The 21,752-nt window shown below is 31.9% G+C and overlaps 1 protein-coding gene across 1 annotated transcript in view; it reads left to right on the top strand.

The window, feature by feature from the left end:
- Positions 1 to 21,752, top strand: part of LOC126884316 (splicing factor 3B subunit 2) — a 157,681-nt gene that overhangs the window by 90,867 nt on the left and 45,062 nt on the right. The window contains exons 8-10 of the mRNA XM_050650255.1: positions 11,311 to 11,461; positions 11,520 to 11,723; positions 11,782 to 12,026. Of these exons, the coding sequence (XP_050506212.1) occupies positions 11,311 to 11,461; positions 11,520 to 11,723; positions 11,782 to 12,026 (600 nt within the window). The remainder of the gene's footprint in view (positions 1 to 11,310; positions 11,462 to 11,519; positions 11,724 to 11,781; positions 12,027 to 21,752) is intronic.

Consider the following 21,752-nt stretch of genomic DNA (forward strand, 5'->3'; position numbering starts at 1 on the left):
TTAAGAATTGGTCATACAGCTGTAACACACAAATTTCTTATCAGTAAAGATCCACCGCCAATTTGCAACAACTACTCCACTTCATTAACAGTGAAACACTTCCTGCTTGACTGCCCTTGCGGACAAAAAAAAGACATAAAATTGTATTATATTATTTAATGTAACTCATATTAAAAACATTGTGTTTGTAATCCCACTAATAACCCTGCATGGTTGATGTGGTATAAGTGTTTTAAATAAAAAAAAAGATGTGACTTTCATCCCTGTCATGTTACTGTCAAGAAACTATTCAAAATAATTGATGGATTCGACCGTTACTTGATGGAATTTCATTTTATCTAACAATAAAACACGAAAACGTTTGTTTTCTATACTTCCACAAAATTTATTATAACTAAGTGACTACAGCTGTTTCGGCGGAGTGCCTTTCTCAAGTGATATAGTTTACAATGTGTTTGCCTTTTTAAGTCTTCAACTGAAGAGGTTGAGGAGTGGGGAGCTGTTTGTCTCGAGTTGGTCATTCAGAATTATATCTGTATTTTTCAGTTTATTTATTTCCATAGATTCTAAAAAAGATAGCTTAAGGCCTTTATTTTGAATATGTAGAATTTGAAACTCTTCATTGAAAGAATGATTATGATCTAGAAGGTGAAGTGCGTATGTAGAAGTGTCTGTTTTTCTATTGTTGAATGCCCTTTTGTGTTCTGCTATCCGTTTGTCAAAAGTTCTGCCAGTTTGACCGATGTACGTTTTCGGACAGTCACCACAAGTTAGTTTGTACACACCACTCTGTAGTTTCAAAAAAACTGTCAGATATTATTACAGAATACACTAAATTTTCACCTAAATTCACCGTAAAAAATACACTAGAACTAGTTAATAAAATACAACATTTTCAATTGCCCAACAACTCCAGACTAATTTCATTTGACGTAAAAAATCTTTTTCCTAGTGTTCCTCCTACAGAAACTTTTGTTTTAGTTAAAAATCTTTTAGACCATAATAGTACAAATCCGATCATTGCATCTGAAATTTTACACCTTCTTGAAATTTGCATAAATCAAGACTATTTTGAATTCAATAATCAAATATACACAAACAACAGTGCAGGACTTATTATGGGTAATCCTCTAAGCCCATTGCTATCAGATATATTTATGAACCAACTTGAAACAACAATTTCTAAACATCCCGTATTTAAACAGTTCTTATATTGGTGGAGATACGTGGATGATATACTAGTATGCTTTACAGGTACTAACAGACAACTTGACCAATTTCTATCATATATTAATTCACTTCATAATAATATTGAGTTTACAATAGAAACAGAACAGAATAACTCCATAAACTTTCTAGATGTAACGATTTCCAGACTACACAACAAACATGAGTTCTCCGTATATCATAAACCTACCCATACTGACACAACTATACACAATTCATCATCCCATCCTACACAACACAAATTAGCAGCCTACCATAGCATGATACATAGACTGACAGAAATTCCCATGACAAAAAATAACTTCGAGATAGAACTAAACATCATTAAACAAATAGCAGTAAACAACGGCTATAACGAACAAACAGTTAACAAAATTTTAAACCAAAAACTCCATAAGAAAGCCCTGAAATTAGTGTATCCACCACCACAGAAAGAACCCAGTACCTTCTGCTCTCTCACATATACTGGCAAGATAACAACAAAGATAGCCAGATACATAAAAAAGAAAGGAATGACACCAGCTTTCAGAACTAACAACAACTTAAGCAAATATATTAAGAACAATAAAAGCCGAAAGAGAAAGCAACTACAGAGTGGTGTGTACAAACTAACTTGTGGTGACTGTCCGAAAACGTACATCGGTCAAACTGGCAGAACTTTTGACAAACGGACAGCAGAACACAAAAGGGCATTCAACAATAGAAAAACAGACACTTCTACATACGCACTTCACCTTCTAGATCATAATCATTCTTTCAATGAAGAGTTTCAAATTCTACATATTCAAAATAAAGGCCTTAAGCTATCTTTTTTAGAATCTATGGAAATTAATAAACTGAAAAATACAGATATAATTCTGAATGACCAACTCGAGACAAACAGCTCCCCACTCCTCAACCTCTTCAGTTGAAGACTTAAAAAGGCAAACACATTGTAAACTATATCACTTGAGAAAGGCACTCCGCCGAAACAGCTGTAGTCACTTAGTTATAATAAATTTTGTGGAAGTATAGAAAACAAACGTTTTCGTGTTTTATTGTTAGATATTCAAAATAATTGTTTTCCCATACAAAAAATACATTAATTAATATTATTGTTACTCTGCTTTAAAATAACTTTGTTCAAACACCAAGAATATCACAATATTTTAAAACTTTTACAACTTTAACAAAATGATAACTTTAAACGTCAAATACAGCTGATCTATTATTTGTCAACTTCCTATGTTAATATTCAGTTTCTATACTCTATACATTTTCTGACGTTTTAAACGTCACTAGACATTAAAATAAACATTGCAACAGGTGAAGGGTCCAGGGCCGTAATAGCTCAATGTTCCTATGTATCTAGTAGGGTGGCGGTTACTGTATATATGTAGGCTGTCAGCTCTTGCGTCCAAATCAAATCGCAATTGATTCCAGCGATCACTGTCGCGTACACTGCTATCACCCTGCAGCGCGCGCAACTAAGCAGAACCTAACAAACCATTACCATAGAAAGCCATTCCTTTGATTTTAACGAACGTGCGCGGCGTTCGACTGACTTTGAGGTATGCGTCACTCACTCTTCTTTCAAACCATAGCTTTAGTGTTACAGAGAGACAGCCTTAAATAATATCCATGTCTGTTATAAAATTATCTGTCCTATTTATTTTTTATTTTGCCTATTGCCCCACAAATATATTATAATACTGTTACGTGTTTATTTATTAACTTTTTAATACAAGGTAGAGAAAAAAGATACATTTTTAAAAGATATGAATGACAAAAATTTGGTAATTATTTACAGTTTACAAAAAATGAATCATAATTTGTTATCCTGTTCACAATGATTTATAAAAGACAGAACTTCGTTGAATTTTGTATCCAGTGTTTCTTTCAGGCTGTTGAGTATCTTGAATATCGCCTTCGCTGAAGTGTACTCTGGACATTCTATTATTATAATAATGAAAAACTGTGAGAGATGTTTGGCATCTTTGTTAAATCGGTGGTGGTTCTTTGGAGATTATGTAGCAGTGGGTAAGTCGTGTGTGTCTAAGCCGGAGTCTTTATTGAATAGGGTTACAGTCGCTTTCTTCCTCAGTAATAGAAGAGTTGTCTATTCCGTTTATCTTTTTTAAGATCCTTGAAATGTTGTATTTAAGGCGTCGGTCGTTTACGTTTGCGTGTACCATTTGAAATTCAGCGGCTAAGTCCTTCTAGGTCATTTGTATAATCCTTTGCTACGTTTTCAGGCAATTTTGAGGCTATATCATTTGTAATATAGCCACAAAGTTCTGTGTATTTTAGTGAATAAGGAGTAGTTGCTAACAATAAAAATGCTTCTATAGGTTTCATAGAGGTTTCGATGTATAATACTTTTTTTATTCTTTTAGGTGCAGGTTTCTTTGGAGCAGTAATTATAATTTTTTTATTTTCTGACTCTATTATTTCAGGAGATGTTGAAATTTGTCTTTTGACAGAAGTATGTGCTACTATGTTGGTAGTATTAGATAGTGATTCGGATAGGTTTTGTAAGTTGGTGGAGGTATTTGGTGGTGGACTGGTTGTAGAGGTAGTAGGAGTACTGGACTGATTAGCAATTGATGTCTCTGATGTAATGGATTTTTGATTTATTAGATAATTTTCTGTTTCAGAAATTCAGCATTCATAGATTGAGATACCTGGTCAAGATTTTGTATACATATTAATTGATTCAGTAGTGCAGTTTTCGTCTTTATGCCCTGTGGTATTACATTTAGAGCAATTTAGACCATCTAAGGAAAGATAAATTCTGTAATTGCTATTGTCGTGAGATATTAGAAGTGAATTTGGGATAAAATTACTAATTGTTGGAGCAACAAATACTTGACGCCTAAAGCTTAATATATGACTGTATTCAGATTCGGGCATAGAGTCCTTTTCATGAGCATTTTTCAGTGCGTCACAGTTTTTCGATTTCTTTCTAACGCATTAAATTGTATGTGACAAAAAAAGGCACGTCTGTGATTACAGACATTTATAACATTTATTCTAGTTATTCTAGTTGTGATAGATGGCGCTATAATCGAAGAAAAAATTATTTACGAATTATATAAATATCTACGAATATAATCTGTACAATTTATAAGACTATACAAATCAAAGAAAATACCATTTTATAAATGCAATAAATACAATTGATTTGTTTTTATGCCAAATTGCAAATAAAATGTGACAACTGTCAGATTTAACTAAAATGTCATGTTAGAATAAATGTCATAAATGTGTATTATCACGGACTTACCTTTTTTTCTATCATTTGTGACGCACTAAAAAATGCTCATGAAAAGGACTCTACCAACTTTTAAAAATGTTATTTTAGACACTGCAGTAAGCTCCAATTTTTTTAGCTCTTCTTCAATTATAGTATTTGGAATACTGATTTGATACTGATACTGATTTGATATCACTAGTCGCCTCGCATGAGTAATTAATCTTCTGATATTGATGTCGTTTCCTTGTATTGAAACGGATTTGTGATTGTGTAGTAAATCTTCTACGATTGTGGTGTTACTAAGATAGATGCATATTCGGTTGTTTGAGATTTTGGACGTGAAGATTATATTTTTTGGTTGTACTAAAATTCCTATTGCTGTTATATGTTCATTTGTTTTTGTGTCTGGTACAGATGACAAAACGACTGCTTGTTCTCTGGATGGGAAGTTAAAGTTGGTTACGGCATTGGAGTAGGTTAATGTTGAAGATGTGGAATAAGTGGTTGGTGTTGATAATGGTTTGGTGATAGCTGTATGAGTTAAATTGCTATCCATTTTTAATTTTTGTTTTCTTCATTGATGGAATTGTCTAGAGCCGCTCCTGACTAACAGTAATTAAGTTAATTTGTTGTTATTTTAAATAAAAATTAATTTTCTGTTTGGGTAGTTTTCAACAATATCCTTTAAATGGTTTGATATAGCCGAAATGAAAATTGTACGTACAATTTCTTCTCTTCTGTACTTAGTAACCACTTTAACTTCACTCTTATTACAAACTTATTTTTTAATACTGGGTGTAAACTAACAAAAACACGTTTTAATTTGGAGCTGAAATTTATCGATACTTTGATAAATGAGGTCCAGGGCCGGAGTCCTTATTAACTTTATTTTAATTGAAAACACTGAATTTGTTAGTCTTTATTTTTAAACTTATTTACACACTTATTTAATTCACTACTTATGTTCGACCTTTATTAACATGCATCATTAATATACCGACTGAGCGTAAAGCCCGAACAATTCAGCTAAAATACTACTACCCTATGTTCTATACTCTAGGCTCGGTCTGAATTAAATAGAAAAGGGACAAACACGCAGAGGTAAATAACTAATATTAGTTGTCTTCGAGTCTTTTCTCCAGACAGGTAGTATTTTCGAGGCAGTCTGGTAAGGCTTCCAGTATTTTCGATCCTATTCGACGTAAACGCCGAATAATACGGAATAGAGAACTTGCATAAAATTTTAAATTCGAAAAAAATGCTATAAATCACAACAGAACGTAATTTAAAATACATATACAGGGTGTCCAGAAACTCTACCGACAAACGAAGATAGAAGATTCCTCAGATAATTTTAAGACAATTTAACCAAATTCACCTAGTCCGAAAATGCTTCCTAAGGGAGCTAGAGCTATTTGAAGATGGCGTCTTGTAATTCTTCTTCTTCATGTTCCATGTCCTTTCAGAACGTTGGTTACCATCATAGCTATCTTAATTTTATTCACTGCCACCCTAAATAGCAGGCTTGTATCAACACCATACCAATCTCGCAAGTTCTTCAACCATGAGGTTCTTCTTCGTCCTGGACTGCGTTTGCCTGCTATTTTTCCTTGCATGATATTTTGTAGCATCCTATATTTGGGACCTCTCATTACATGTCTTGTAATTAGTTTTTCTTAAATACTTCCATAACCCTTCTAGATAGAAAAACGAAAATTGGTACCCATATTTATCTTCCAGTGATAAATCGATTTCATCATTGTGAATTTCTAGTACCAGTCATAGGAGTCTGTTTTGGGTGGGGCAACGGTTATTTTATCGCATAACTTTTTTGTTTTTAACTTCTAAGCATTTTTGATACTGGATTATTAAATTGTGAGCTATTCTAGTAGTAAAAGGTACTCTTGCTTTAAGTCAGTGGGACACCGTTTTCTAGAAAAATCGATTTAAAAATTTTTTGTTTGCTGATTTAAAAAAAAATTGAAAAAAAATTTCAAAACCAACGGTGTATTTTACCGACTTAAAGCGAGAGTAACTTTTATTACTAGAATACCTCATAATTTAATAATCTAGTCTCAAAAATTCTTAAGAATTAAAGACAAAAAATTATGCGATAAAATAACCTTTGACCTACCCAAAACGGACGCATATGACCGGTACTAGAAATTCGCAATTAATGAAATCGATTCCTTTCTGGCATATAAATAGACGTACCAGTTTTCGTTTTTCTAAATAGTTTTTTTTTAATTTTTTTTATATTCAAAAAACAAAACATTTTCAAATCGACTTTTCTAAAAAACGATGTATCCTGTCGACTTAAAGTAAGAGTACCTTTTAGTACTATAATACCTTACATTTTAATAATCCAGACTCAAAAATGCTTAAAAATAAAAAAAAAAAAGTTATGCGATAATATAACTGTTGCCCTACCCAAAACGGACGTCTATGACCGGTACTAGAATTTTGCAATGGTTGGAATCGATTTATCTCTGTAAGATAAATATGTGTACCAATTTTCGTTTTTCTAAATAGAAGCGTTCTGGAGATATTTAAGAAAATCTAATTACCAGACGCCATCTTCAAATAGCTCTAGCTCCTTTAGGAATCATTTTCGGACTAGATGGATTGGATTAAATTGTCTTAAATTATCTGAGGAATCTCCTGTCATCGTTTGTCGGTAGAGTTTCTGGACACCCTGTATATCAAAGAAAAAAAGTTGTTTTTGTCTTTCGTTTGGCCCCTTAAGACGATTAAAATCGAGAGAAAATTCAAAATATAGCAGCCAGCCCAAAACGCGCCCCCTTTGGTCGTGACGTCATATTATTATAAAATTTGAGATCCGCGCCATTAATTCATTATGTTTGAGATTCGTTTACTTTTTGAAATCATTTTATAGTGTACCTTCTTCTTCTTCTTCTTTTTATATAGACATTACTCTGTCTGTTTTTCAATGTGCCTCCAGTAAGTTGTCATTCCATCTTTTTCGTGGTCTTCCCACTGATCGTCTTCATATTGGGGAACCGTCTCTCGCCGTCCTTACTACTCTATTTGTTGTCATTCGGCTTATGTGGTCGTTCCATTCTACTCTTCTGCTTTTCACCCAGTTATTAATGTTGTCCACCTTGCATCTCCTTCGTATATCTGCACTTCTAGCTCTATCCCACATCGTCTTACCATCGATTTTCGCAATGTTTTCATCTCTGCTGTTTCTAGCATTCTTTTTGTCCTTTCTGTATCAGGTCGTGTTTCTGCCGCGTATGTCATTATTGGTCTGATGACTGCTTTGTAAATTCTGGCTTTCACTTCTTTTCCGATGTTTTTATTTCTCCATATTGTTTCATTCAGGCAACCTGCGGCTCTGTTTGCTTTATTCACCTGATCTTCCACTTCTGTTTCGAGCTTTCCGTAGCTGCATAGTGTGATACCTAAATATTTAAACTCCATGACTTGTTCTATTATTTGACCCTCCAGCTCTAATTTACACCTTATTAGATCTGCTGTTATAACCATGCATTTAGTCTTTTTTGGGGAAATTAACATGTTAAATTTTCTAGCGGTTATATTAAATTCGTGCAGCATACGTTGTAAATCATCTTCACTTTGAGAGATTAGTATTGCGTCGTCTGCATAGCAGATTATTTTAAGTTGTTTTTCTCCCATTTGGTATCCTTTTTTTGTTCTTACTTTTTTTTATTATTTCGTCCATGATCAGGTTGAATAACAGAGGACTCAGGGAATCTCCCTGTCTTATCCCATTGCCAGCTTCAATTGGGTCAGTTAGTTCATCATCTACTTTTACTTTTATTGTGTTGTTCTGGTAGATATTTTCGATCGTTTTAGTTATTCCTAGAGGTACCTCTCTTGCGTACAATAAATGGATAACGTCCTTTAATTTAACCCTGTCGAATGCCGTCTTAAGGTCCACGAAACATAAGTATGCCGGTTTGTTGTATTCTAACGATTTTTCTTGAATCTGCCTCATTATAAATATAGCGTCGGTGCATGATCTTCCCGACCTAAAACCTTGTTGTTCTGCTAATGTCATAATTTTATTCAGTTTGTTTGTTATCACTTTGGTCGTTAATTTTAGTGTTGTGTTTAATAAATTAATTCCTCTGTAATTCTCCGGGTCCGATTTTTCTACCTTTTTAAAAAGAGTTATTAGGATGCTTGATCTCCATTCTTGTGGTATTCTGTTTTGTTCTATTATTTTTTGGATTAGTTTTAATAATTGTTTGGTCAGGTCTTGTCCTCCATACTTTATGAGTTCATTCGATATTCTGTCCTCTCCTGGTGATTTTCTATTTTTTAATTTCCTTAATGCTTCCGTTACCTCTGCTTCTTCAATATTTGTTTCTTCGTTTGTTGTCGATGTGTTTCGTTTTTATTAGTTCGTTCATCTCTTTTCTTTGTCCTCTGATCTTTCTCCATATTTCCTTTTGTGTTCCGTAGAAGTCGTGTTCCATCTGTTTTGAGAAACTCTCCCAGTGTTCTCTTGTAGTTGTTCTCTCCATAGTGTACCTCAGTTTTATAAATCTTTAGATAGTTGATGTGAACGATATATTTCCATAATATTTGTGTGTTTCTGTTAAGACGATTTTTTTAAAATGACGAAAGAGGGTTTTTCTAAAGGGCAGTAGGTATGATAACTTACCCATTAAGTATGAGCATAAATATTTATTATTATGATTAGTTTATTTTAATTTTATAGTAAAAACAGTTCCAGAAAAATGTTGTATAGGTATTAAATATCATTCAATCTGTAATTCACACCTACCAAAATATACCAAAAGTTATATTTTATTTTTGTTCAAAATACACTTGATTTATTAGAAAACTATTAAGCAGACAACAGATATTAAACTTACATTAAAAAAAATATCTCATATACATGAAGACTTTGAGAATGGACTGAAAATGTCCTTTCGGTATGCTCTTTAAACGCCGTTTTTTATCGACTGGCAATCTAATAAATATTTTATTGGGGTTTTTAATGGTTCTACTTTAACACAATAATACTAAAACAACACTTATAGTATCTACTTTCATTTTCCGTAGTAAACACATGCACAATAGGTAACTTCATAAAATTTTAAATTCGAAAAAAATGTTATAAATCACAACAGAACATAATTTAAAACATGTATCAAAGATAAAAAAGTTGTTTTTGTGTTACGTTTGGCCCCTAAAGAAGATTCTAAATTCAAATTAAAGCAGTTAGCCCAAAACGCGTCGTGACGTCATATTATTATATGTTTACATTCTGTACCAACAAAGTAAACAAAATTGTATATAATTTTAAATTAGATATTATAAACGTCAGCAGAAAATACAGTTATGTGACGTCACAAGTGTTGTGATCGTTTGAACTTGTATTTTAAATACATAGAAAACTTGTACTTTTACAAAATGGCACTAAACAACACTTATAGTGTTTTCTTTTATTTTACATAGATAGTAAACCTTCTTTCCTTTTCTTCAAAAACTATCTCAAACTCCAATCTCAACAAACTGGTATATATTATTACAATGACATACGATAAATGTCATTAGAATATAAAAATATTTTTCCCTTATTCCGCAATGATGAGCTGGACAAATACCCAATAAGGTGGAGGCCAATAAACTAAAGAAGAAAAAAAAGAATATACCATAAACATAACCATATAGTGGAACTATGTGACCTCACGGGTCGTTTGAACTATTTTAAATCACAGAAGATTTTAAATTTGTACTTTAAGTTATTATGAGTTTTTGAAGCGTGAAATTTTGGAAATCTCATTTTTAAACCAAACTTAATATTATTATGTAATAAAAAAATGTGCAAGTTCCCTATTCAATACTACCTCTTCAAAAACTGTATTAAATTCCTAAATAAACAGAATGATATATAATTTAACATTAAACATGAAAACTGTCATTACAAAATATAATAATATGACGTCACAAGAGCTCGCGCGCTTTTTCGATCATTAGAAATGATTTAAATACACAGAAGATTTTAAATTTGTAATTCTAAATTATTATGAGGTTTTGAGGCGTGAAATTATGGAAATACATATTATTTTTAAACGGAATTGAACATTATTAGAGAGATATCGCAAATGCATTTTTATCGCACGCTAATAGCGGAATACGCTATTTTGACATGTACGCAGGCGCAGAGTGAATGTTACGCTAATGCCGGATAACGTGTCCCGTTATTTAGGTCGAAATAAAGGACGGTAATATCGTTAACGCTAATTTGAAATTTGTGATGAAACATAAAAATAATTTATAGAATACAAATTTTATAAACTAAAAACTGACTACTTTTTGTGCTTAGTATAATAGTTATTCAGATATTTTATATTATTTTTATATTGATTATTTATATTTATTGTTGGTTAAATCATTAAAATTAAAATGCATGTCAACTTGCTCAATATACAAATTCATTTTTCAATAAAAAAACAATTACAGTATTCCTCAACATTAATTTCTAGGTTACATTTAATGCCAAACGTCGGTTATCGTAATAACGTTAAACCCCGCCCCACGACATTTGGGATAACTCTGTTAATGCCTGTGTTGAAATGGACCGTTATCAGTTATTTACGTCTTGACACGGTATTAACGTTTGCCTTTGTGATATCTCTATATTATGTAATAATACAAAAATGTGCAAATTCCCTATTAGTACCTGAAAACAGGTACTTGACGGCTATTTATACAAGGGTCCCGACCGAGTCATTGAACGACATTGTCGTAACAATATATTTATTTCTTGGAGTTCCAACCCTATATTGTAGAACTTAGTTCACTTTTTATATTTGATACTTAAAATTTAATGTTACAAACCTTTATAGATGGCAAACAAAGCCAAAGATGACTATTCATGGAGACCTCTATTATGAAGGAAAAGAATTTGAGACAAGATTGAAAGAAAAAAAGCCTGGTGATCTCAGTGAGGAATTAAGAACTGCTCTTGGTATGCCAGTCGGTCCAAATGCTAATAAGGTATCACTGTTGCTTATAATTATAATTTGGTTGGTTTACATATTTTCTAATTTTATAGGTTCCTCCTCCATGGTTAATTGCCATGCAACGTTATGGTCCCCCTCCAAGCTATCCTAATCTAAAAATCCCAGGTTTGAATGCACCAATTCCCGAAGCTTGTGCTTTTGGTTATCATGCAGGCGGTTGGGGTAAACCTCCTGTTGACGAAAACGGTAAACCGTTATATGGTGATGTCTTCGGTACGAACTCAAGTAACATGGATGTAAGTTTATACATTTTATATCCAAATCAGATATTTCATGTTTCTAATTATTCTCTAGGACATCGGAGAAGACCCCAACATTGATAGGTCTCTTTGGGGAGCATTAGAATCAGAATCTGAAGAAGAGAGCGAAGAAGAGGAAGAAGAGCAAGAAAAAGAAGCACCGATTGTTGATGAGTCTGGTCTAGTAACTCCAGCTGAAGGCTTAGTTACACCGAGCGGTATATCTAGCATACCTGCTGGTATGGAAACACCAGAAACTATTGAGCTAAGGAAAAAGAAAATTGAAAGTGAAATGGAGGGGTAAGTTGTCACGTTTAATATATTATTCGCGGTGTGCAAGTACTTGCAAGGGGAAACGAGAAACGACCCTGCGCGAGTCGCGGAGAAATATTGCAACTATCTTAAATAATTCATATTGTCAATTGAAATTGTCAAATTGACGTATATTTCATACCTTCTGTCAATGAAGCAGAGAAATTATATATTGCTCCACAATATTGATATGATATGCAATTATTATATAAAGGTAAATTTAATTAATTTTATTTTGCTTGCAGTACTGCATTTTAATAACTAATTTTATTTACTACATACAATTGTTGACGTTTTCATAACATAACCTGAATCTTATTTTTTCTTCTTATTATTTTTTTGGACTATGGCCTTGACAATTATCCAGTAACCAGGACTAATATAATTGGCCAATATAATTAAAAGTGCGAATTTTAGTATAGAGCGTAGAAATAGGGGTCGCTTTGCCGAACTTGCACGGTCCCAATACAGTAGGTGTTTTAATTGTGGATATGTTACTGTGAAAGTCGGAGATTGGTGTGTGTCGACATTCACCGGTGAATAATGGAAATAGAATGACGGAATGGTATACTGGAGAATGTAAATAGACTATAGAGCTTCCTAAGAAAAAATATAAAAAAGAGTACTAGGAAATAATGATTAACTGTACAGGAAACAAGACGGAGTCCCGATAAAATATGTAAAAGACAAAGAAAATGGAAAATGATAAAATGCAGAAAATAGAAGTTTATCTCAAATCTATCGATCTGACGGAAACATATAAATACTTCAAAAAACGGAAAAACGATACAATTGAACAATTTTGTACCAAATAAGTAAGCAAATAATAACTAATGAACCAACCGACATAAAATAATCTTGGAAATTCCACTTCCAAGCTCTGCTATCATCCGTATCTTCATGACTTTACAATACAGGCTCTTGTGGCCAACAACGGTGCATTATTTCATCACAAAATGGTTTGAAGAAAATGTGCTTATTTTACGTCTAAGTGACGTTAATTACCAGTGGCGGACCCAAAATAAGTCAATTAAAATTTAAAAATTAAAATAAATCTATTTTACAATATGCAACAATTACAGAAAGAAGTTTTTTTGAATTAAATGGATTATGTTCTTTATAACGAAAATAATAAAGGATGGTTTAAAAATATCGCTTTTAATTTAAATCTACTTTATATTAAATAATGATAAACAATAACACAATTAATATTTGGTGGAAGTCCCATTATTGTCAATACAACTTTGCAATCTTCTCTTAAGTAGCACCAATCTCCTCATGTTATATTCAACAAGCTCCTCCCATGCCTGCTCAATTGCTTTCCATAGTTCAATTCTATTCCGTGGCCTAAGGTTTGTTTCATTTAATTTCTTTGTCAACTCTGCACAGACATTTTCGTTTGGGTTAAGGTCTGGACTCCGAGAAGGCCACAGAAGAATATTAACATGAGTTTCTTCCAACCGTTCTCGAAAAATTCTAGTCGTATGCACCGTGCAATTGTCATGTTGCAAGATGAAGTTGTTATTGAGGAATCTCTGGATCATTAATAACAACAATATGTTCTCAACAATATATTTGTAAAATAATACTGTTACTTTTTCTTAATATGAGAACAAACGCCCGAGACTTCAGCACTATGGATCCCTATACGTTGACCGAGAATCCTCCAGTATTTCTAAGTGATGAGTACATATACCGTTCACCAATATTATTATTTCTCGGCCTACAAACTCTTATTCGGCCATTGCTACACGATTGAAACACTTTTTCATAGGAAAATGTAACGTTAGACCAAAAGTTATCTTCACTGTTTATGAATTCATTACAAAATGCAACTCGTCCCCTCCTGTGGTCCTCAGTCAAAGAAAGGTTTATTTGCAGCTACACAATTTATCAGTTCAATTACTTTAATCCTTTTACGTGCAGTACGAATGCTGCCCGCAAGCGCTGGCTCTCTGCTAGGTTTTCGAGCTGTGGCAAAAGGAAATCTACTAACACCTGATTTTGTTGCTCTGTGGAGATCTTCTGTCCTCTTGGACCACCCAATCGTGCTATTGAATGAAAATGATCCCACCTTTGTTTGATTTTCTATATGCACATATGGCTCACGTTCAAATTTGCAGTAACTTGTCTTAGTGACCAACCTTCTTCGAGTTTGGCAATTGTTCTTGTTTTTTGCGCGTCATTAAAATGCATTCTAGGCATTCTGGGCGCGTTAATAGCTATTTATTTTATTTTTCAATACGCGCGAAATTTTTGACAAACACTTTGACATTTATCAAATCCACACACATGTAAAAATAAAGGTGTAAACTATCCAGTGACCGCAGCTGTATATATAATTATAAAATTGTTAACGATAGTTCCGTAAGATTTATTCCATATAGAAAAAGTCCCTCGACGAAAAAGAAGTATTAAAAAATTTACAGTGTTTTAGATGTCATCGAAATAATCTGAAATGTCTGGTAAGGTTTGGAAGTCAGAAAATGTATATCTTACCGTTAAACCCCGATTTCAGTTAAAACATGAATTTACAAGAAAAACTAGTTTTAACTATGGTCTTTAGACAACTCTAGTTTTAACTAGTGAAAACTAGAACTATCAAATATTTTCAGTAATTCTAGTTGACACTAAACATAATTCAGTCAAAACTAGTTTTTACTAAACTTTCCAGTAATTTCCAGATTCAAATAAAAATCAGTAAATAATTTACTACCGCGGTTGTTTGCCAATAATTTTTCTGAAACATAAAATACTGGAAAAGATCATAAACGTAGAAAATGCCAGTCCTTTTGACCACGTTGTTGTGCTATTGTCTTGCATCCAGGCTGCTAACATTTTCTCGACTTGGTTAGCTCGCTCGACTGAACCTTAACTCTTGCTGTGCCTTGGTTTTTCATGAACTAATTTTGCCTCAGGCCAGTTTGACATTACCTCATTTATAACTGCATTAACGAACTCACGGCCATTATTGGAATGTAAAATGCATGGTGCGCCAAAAGTCAAGAATATATCCGTAAATATCAATTGTTGATAAGCAACTTCTGCCGCCCTCTTACTTTGTAATGGTCTCAATAAAACAAATTTTGTTAAATGGTCTTGATAAACCATATTAAACTTATAGCCGTGATCCTCTTGTGATTGCATATCGATCAAATGTACCTAACAGCGACTATTCATTTGTGAATGCAATATAGGTTTTGACACAAGACCATTCTTCGCTTTACGCTTCTTCCGTTAGCGAGTTTTATACATTGATATAAAATTATTGAACATATCTATTATCATATTTGCGTATTTTCTGGCGGTTTCAGTCTTCAATCTATCTCCATGACCCATAGCAACGTGGGCTGCTTCAATTATGTCAAAAATGTCTTCAGCAGGTACATTAATATTTGATGGGTTCAGTTCTAGAAGCCAACTTTTTTATTTCGCCAACTTCAACAATTCTAAATCGTTTTGGAGTTTTCTTGGCAGACAATTATTCCGCATCTTGTACTTCGGCCATTAATTTATTATACATGCTTTTGGTCGCAACATTGTAGTGACTTTCTTTCTTTTCGCTCTGTTCCTTCTGTAAAATCTTTTCCAAAAAACGTTATTTCCACGTTCTTATATCTCTACTCTTAGCCTGATCTTCGACATTATCACTCACGGTGAATAAATACACGGTAGTGTAATATAACCAATAAAAACGATGCGGAAAAATCAACAGTTGCACACACTAGTTTGTTACCAACCAGCCGCCTTCGTCACTAACCCTATCCCGAACAAGTCAAATCGTATTATTTGTCTCTTCTCGAAACGATTTTAACTGGTATTCGCTAGTAATTCCAGTAAAACTATTTTGAACTAGTATAAACTATTCTAAATGAAATGTGTTCGGGATTTTTAGTTTTAACTGAATTTAGCAGTCAAATTTAGTTTTGACTAGTTAAAACTAGAATTGTCTAAGGCGCATAGTTAAAACTAGTTTTTCCTAGTAAATTCGGGTTTTAACTGAAATCGAGTTTTAACGGTAACATATTAGTCTGGGCTGATTATCGGAGAATAGGCCATTTTTGGGAAAAGTTGTTTACCAGCAATTTTATTGCTGGAATCGAAGCTTATGATTATATATATTAATAATATAGGTATGCAAAGTCCGCAGATAGTGTGCTACTTTTTTATAAACAAAATGGCGCCCGAAAAAAGTGTTTTTTTCAATTATTGCTCTAGAACTCCGAAGATTTTAACTTTACAACAAAAACACTCAAATAAAAATTCACCGCAATTAAATTCTGCATAGAGATATGTTTTTTCCGATCTGCTCCGACGAAAATTTTCCTCGGAAAATCCGGGTTTTCCCAACAAAATCTTTAATTTTCAAATAAAGTTTTAGATAATTATCTACCAATAATTAAATAATTTGGTGACTTAAAAGCCTTCTTCGTTTGGATTATAGTTCCAGAAGCTGGTGAAAATTGAACGAATATTTTAGCAACAATTCAATTGTTAATTAATAATTTACGGTCGCAATAATAACCAAAATAATTATGATACACTGATCAAACTTTGAAATCTTATAAAGATGAGATGCCCATTTAACATTTTGTCGACAAAATATAAATTTTTTATTTTTTTGCATAATCTTTAAATGTTTAAAAAAAATAGTTATAAACAAATTAACGTTTATCAGAAAGTTTTTATTATATTCTAATTTTAAAAAATAGTTAAAATGCGTATTTCAAATATCTTGAAAATGAATGTTTTAAAACTTTTTTACAACCATTTGCAAAAAAGTTATGAAACAGCAAAGTAAACATACGATTACTGCGTTGTTTATAATTTTTTTTAATTCTTTCAAAGCGTAAAAGTGAGTTTAAAGTACAAGCTAATTACTTACAAAAAATATCGATTATTAGTTTAATGGTTATATTTTAATTAAAGATTATAAATATTTTTTTTAATATACACGCGCGAAAGTAGACTAATACAGTACCGTATCCCCGTCCACATACACAACTCGCGCGAGTTTAAACGTGTCAGTCGCTTCGAATGAACATCTACGGCTCTGTATCAAGCCTACTTTCGCGCTAAAAATTACAAAAAAAAAGTATTTTTAATCTTTGATTAAAATAGAACCTTTGGTATCCTTTGTGAGTAATTAGATTGTACCACAGACTCACTTTTAAGCTTTGAAACAATTAAAACAAATTATAAACAACGGAGCAATCGTATATTTACTTTGCTGTTTCATAACTTTTTTGCAAATGGTTGGAAAATTTTTTGATGCATTCATTTTCAAGACCTTTGAAATACGCATTTTAAGTATTTTTTAATATTAGAATATAATAAACAATTTCTGAGAAATGTTAATTTGTTTATAACTATTTTTTTTTAACATTTAAAGATTATGCAAAAAAATAAAAAATTTATATTTTGTCAACAAAATATTAAATAGGCATCACATCTTTATAATCTTTCTAAGTTTGATCAGTGTCTCATGATTATTTTGGTTTTTATTGCGACTGTAAATTGTTAATTAACAATTGAATTGTTGCTAAAATATTCGTTTAATTTTCACCGGCTTCTGCAGTTATAATCTATACCAAGAAAGCTTTTATTTCACCAAGTTATTTAATTATTGATAAATAATTACTTGCCCAAAAAATTTATTTGAAAATTCGACATTTTGTTGGGAGAACCAACATTTTCCGAGGAAAATTTTCGTCGGAGCAAATCGGGAAAAACATGCCTATATGTAGAATTAAATTGGGATGAATTTTTATTTGAGTGTTTTTGGTGTAAAGTTAAAATCTTGGGAGTTATAGACCAATAATTGAAAAAACACGATTTGGGGGCGCCATTTTGTTAATAAAAAATTAGCACACTATCTGCGGACTTTGCATACCTATATTATTAATATATAGGATCATAATATTTGATTCCAGCAATAAAATTGCTGGTAAATAACCTTTCTTTGTACTTTACTAATAAGACCAGCGTATTATAACTATTTTTTTTTTCAAAATTTAATAATTAGACAAAAAAACGAAAAATTTATATTTTGTCGATAAAATATTAAATAAGCATCTCATCTTTATAATCTTTATAAGTTTGATCAATGTATCATGATTATTTTGGTTATTATTGCGATCGTAAATTGTTAATTAACAATTGAATTGTTGCTAAAATATTCGTTTAATTTTCACCGGCTTCTGGAATTACAATCTATACCAAGAAAGCTTTGATGGCACTAAGTTATTTAATTATTGATTAATAATTACTTACCTAAAACTTTATTTGAAAATTAGAGTTTTTGTTGCGAAAACCCGCATTTTCCGAAGAAAATTTTCGTCGGAGCAAATCGGGAAAAACATCTCTATGCAGAATTTAATTGCGGTGAATTTTTATTTGGGTGTTTTTGTTGTAATGTTAAAATCTTTGGAGTTATAGAACAATAATTGAAAAAAATACGATTTGTCGGCACCATTTTGCTTATAAAAAAAGTAGCACACTATCTGCGGACTTTGCATACCTATATTATTAATATATAGGATCTTATAATTCGATTCCAGCAATAAAATTGCTGGTAAATAACTTTTCCATGAATTTTGCTAATTAGCCCAGAATATATGTAAAAAGGAAGTGGATAGTTTATGTAGTAGTAGCAATTCAATATTTGAAAAGTTCTTTCATTGCATTTAGTCCAGGGCCCATCTGTTTTGAGATGGACGTTGAGAGGTGACCCAAATTTTTTTGCAGAAATTGCTTGAAAATAACTCAAATAATAATATTTGAGTTATCCTCCCACTCAAAATGGTCCGGAACATTGTTTAAATAATCAAAATGTCAAAATATGAAGGAAAAATTCGATTTTTTTATTGGTTTTTTGATAATAACTTTAAAACTATTCATTTCTGAGAAAAGTTGTACTGACATAAAAGTTGCGTAATTAAATTTCCTACAACATACAGTTGGCTAAAAATTTAAAAAATAGTCACACTTGTTGCAAAATAGCAATAATTGCGAAAAAACCATACAAAAACAAGTATTCGCATTTTACGTTTTTCAACCATTTATGCTACACCTAGAACCTTCATATTTTACCCAGAAAAACTTTATGGTGTAGGAAAACAACACTGTAAATTTCATTAAGATCGGTTTAATAGATTTTGCAAAAGAAAATTTGCAATCCAGCTTTCGCAAAAAAAAATTCATTTTTTTTTAATGTTGCAGGACTGAAAATAAAAAGCAGATAGCAAGTTAAATTTTTTTTGCTTATAGAAGTGTACTGTACCTTTCATTTGCAATTTGCAAAATTAAAATCGATTATTTACCACGGCGTCCGGAAATTTTTTAAATAAACATTAGTTTTTGGTGCTACGCGCAGGACAACGGTGTTCGATTCACACAAGTTGTTTCCACCAAAATTTCTTCCAATCTTTATCTAATATATTATTTTCTTACTCTATATTTTGTTGTATTTTAATATTTTAATTCCACAAAAATCAAACTAATTTTATTATTGTTTGTGAAATATTGTTTAAACAATTACATGTGTTTAAAAATAATAAACTTTTATTCTCTAAGTTAAAATATATGACCAAAGAAAGTTTTTGCTAAAAAATTGTTATTTCAAAGGATATAGTATGTGTTTTTATTTATATCGAAATGTAATAAAAATTAAACCGTATCAATCATTATCAAAGGTCATTGGAATGCCCAATCAGAGCAAACTATCCGCTGTCCTGTGCGTAGCACCAATAATTAATGTTTATTTAAAAAAATTCCTGACGCCGTGGTAGTTAATCGATTTTAATTTTGCAAATTGCAAATAAAAGGTACAGTACACTTCTATACGCAAAAAAAATTTCAACTTGCTATCTGCTTTATTTTCAGTCCTGTAACATTTTGGAAAAATGAATTTTTTTTGCGAAAGCTGGATTGCAAAATTTATTTTGCAAAATCTATTGAACCGATCTTAATCAAATTTACAGTATTGTTTTACTGTATCATAAAGTTTTTCTGTGTAAAATATGAAGGTCCTATGTGTAGCATAAATGGTTGAAAAACGTAAAATGCAAATACTTGTTTTTATATGGTTTTTTCGCAATTATTGCTATTTTGCAACAAGGGTGACTATTTTTTAAATTTCTAACCAATTTTATATTGTAGGAAATTTAATTACGCAACTTTTATGTCAGTACAACTTTTCTCGGAAATGAACACTTTTAAAGTTATAGTCAAAAAACGAAGAAAAAATCGAATTTTTCCTTCATTTTTTGACATTTTGATTATTTAAACAATGTTCCGCACCTTTTTGAGAGGGAGGATAACTTAAATATTCAAGTTTGAGTTATTTTCAAGCAATTTCTGCAAAAAAATTGGAGTCACCTCTCAACGTCCAAATGTACTAATATTTTTACAGATGCGCCCTGGTCTAACTAGAGTTGTTAATAAATGTCGTAATATTGTTTGCTTTTTTAAATAAAAATGATTATTACAAAGGAATACAAAGAAAAATGGAAATCTTTAATGCAGAAGAAGACATCCCAATACAAAAAAAATAAGACTTTTACCACCAAACCTTGGTATTCAAATTTTCCTTATCTTGTGGAATCGGTACTCACCGAAAGGACCGCAGACATTCGGATACAATTAGCGTCTCTTTGTAAAGACAATGAAGTCGACTTTACTAAGTAACAAGACATTTACTTAATACACACACTACACATTACACTATCTGATTGCGAACTTAACTATACCATGCTAATGGTCTTACTTGTCGAGGCATTTAAGCTAAGTAAAAAAAAATCCATATAGGAACGGAAGGCACACTACCGGCATCATTAGAATGCGCACATGCCATTGTTTAACCCTCGTAAGGCGGTGCGGGGTGCAGCTACACCCCAGACCTCGTTTTTCTCAATTATCTTTTTTAATATTTTTTTTTATTTTGGTCAATTTTTTTTTATTCGCATTAAATTCAATTCTAAACTCATTCCACCCATTATAGCATTTAAAACTCTTTGCGTTTACGTGCTTTTTTGGAAAAAAAAATGACTATAGGGTGCAAATGATGAAAATTTCATATTCTGAATTGGCCGTTTCTGATGTTCCACTTGGAGCTAACAGAGCTACGGGACAAGGTCGACGAGGTCAGTGTTACTTATGTCGGAGAAAAAAGACCGAAAGTCCCGGCATAACTATATTGTGTATAAATACTTTGTGTTGCTCACTCTGTGAAAAATTTGATGTGTTTGTCTTGCAACTATAATAATTTTTTTAAGAAGAAATGAGTACTTTGTAAAATTATGTTTCATAGTTTAATAAACAAGTCCTAATTATCTTTCAAATCAATTTCCCCGACGTTCACATATAAAAAAATGGATATACGGATGGGGTGCAAATGCACCCTGCACCGTTATTTACGTAAGAATCTAAGCACCGCTTTACGGGGGTTAACAAAACAATATCACTATAAAATGATTTTAAAGGATAATCCTTTTTTGTGAATGTGGTCATCCCGAGGATCTGAACCACATCTTTTTTGAATGCCCGATTAATATGATTCATAACTGTGATTTATACACAAAATTCATTTCCATGAAATTCAAAAAACCACTTTCTATACACATCTAACTATACACATATAAGTTCCCATCATAAGTATACATCATTCTATACACATATAAGTTCCCTAACGGAAGAATCAGTCAATATAATAAT

The sequence above is a fragment of the Diabrotica virgifera genome, chromosome 5, assembly GCF_917563875.1.
Source record: "Diabrotica virgifera virgifera chromosome 5, PGI_DIABVI_V3a".
Classification (NCBI taxonomy): Eukaryota; Metazoa; Arthropoda; class Insecta; order Coleoptera; family Chrysomelidae; genus Diabrotica; species Diabrotica virgifera.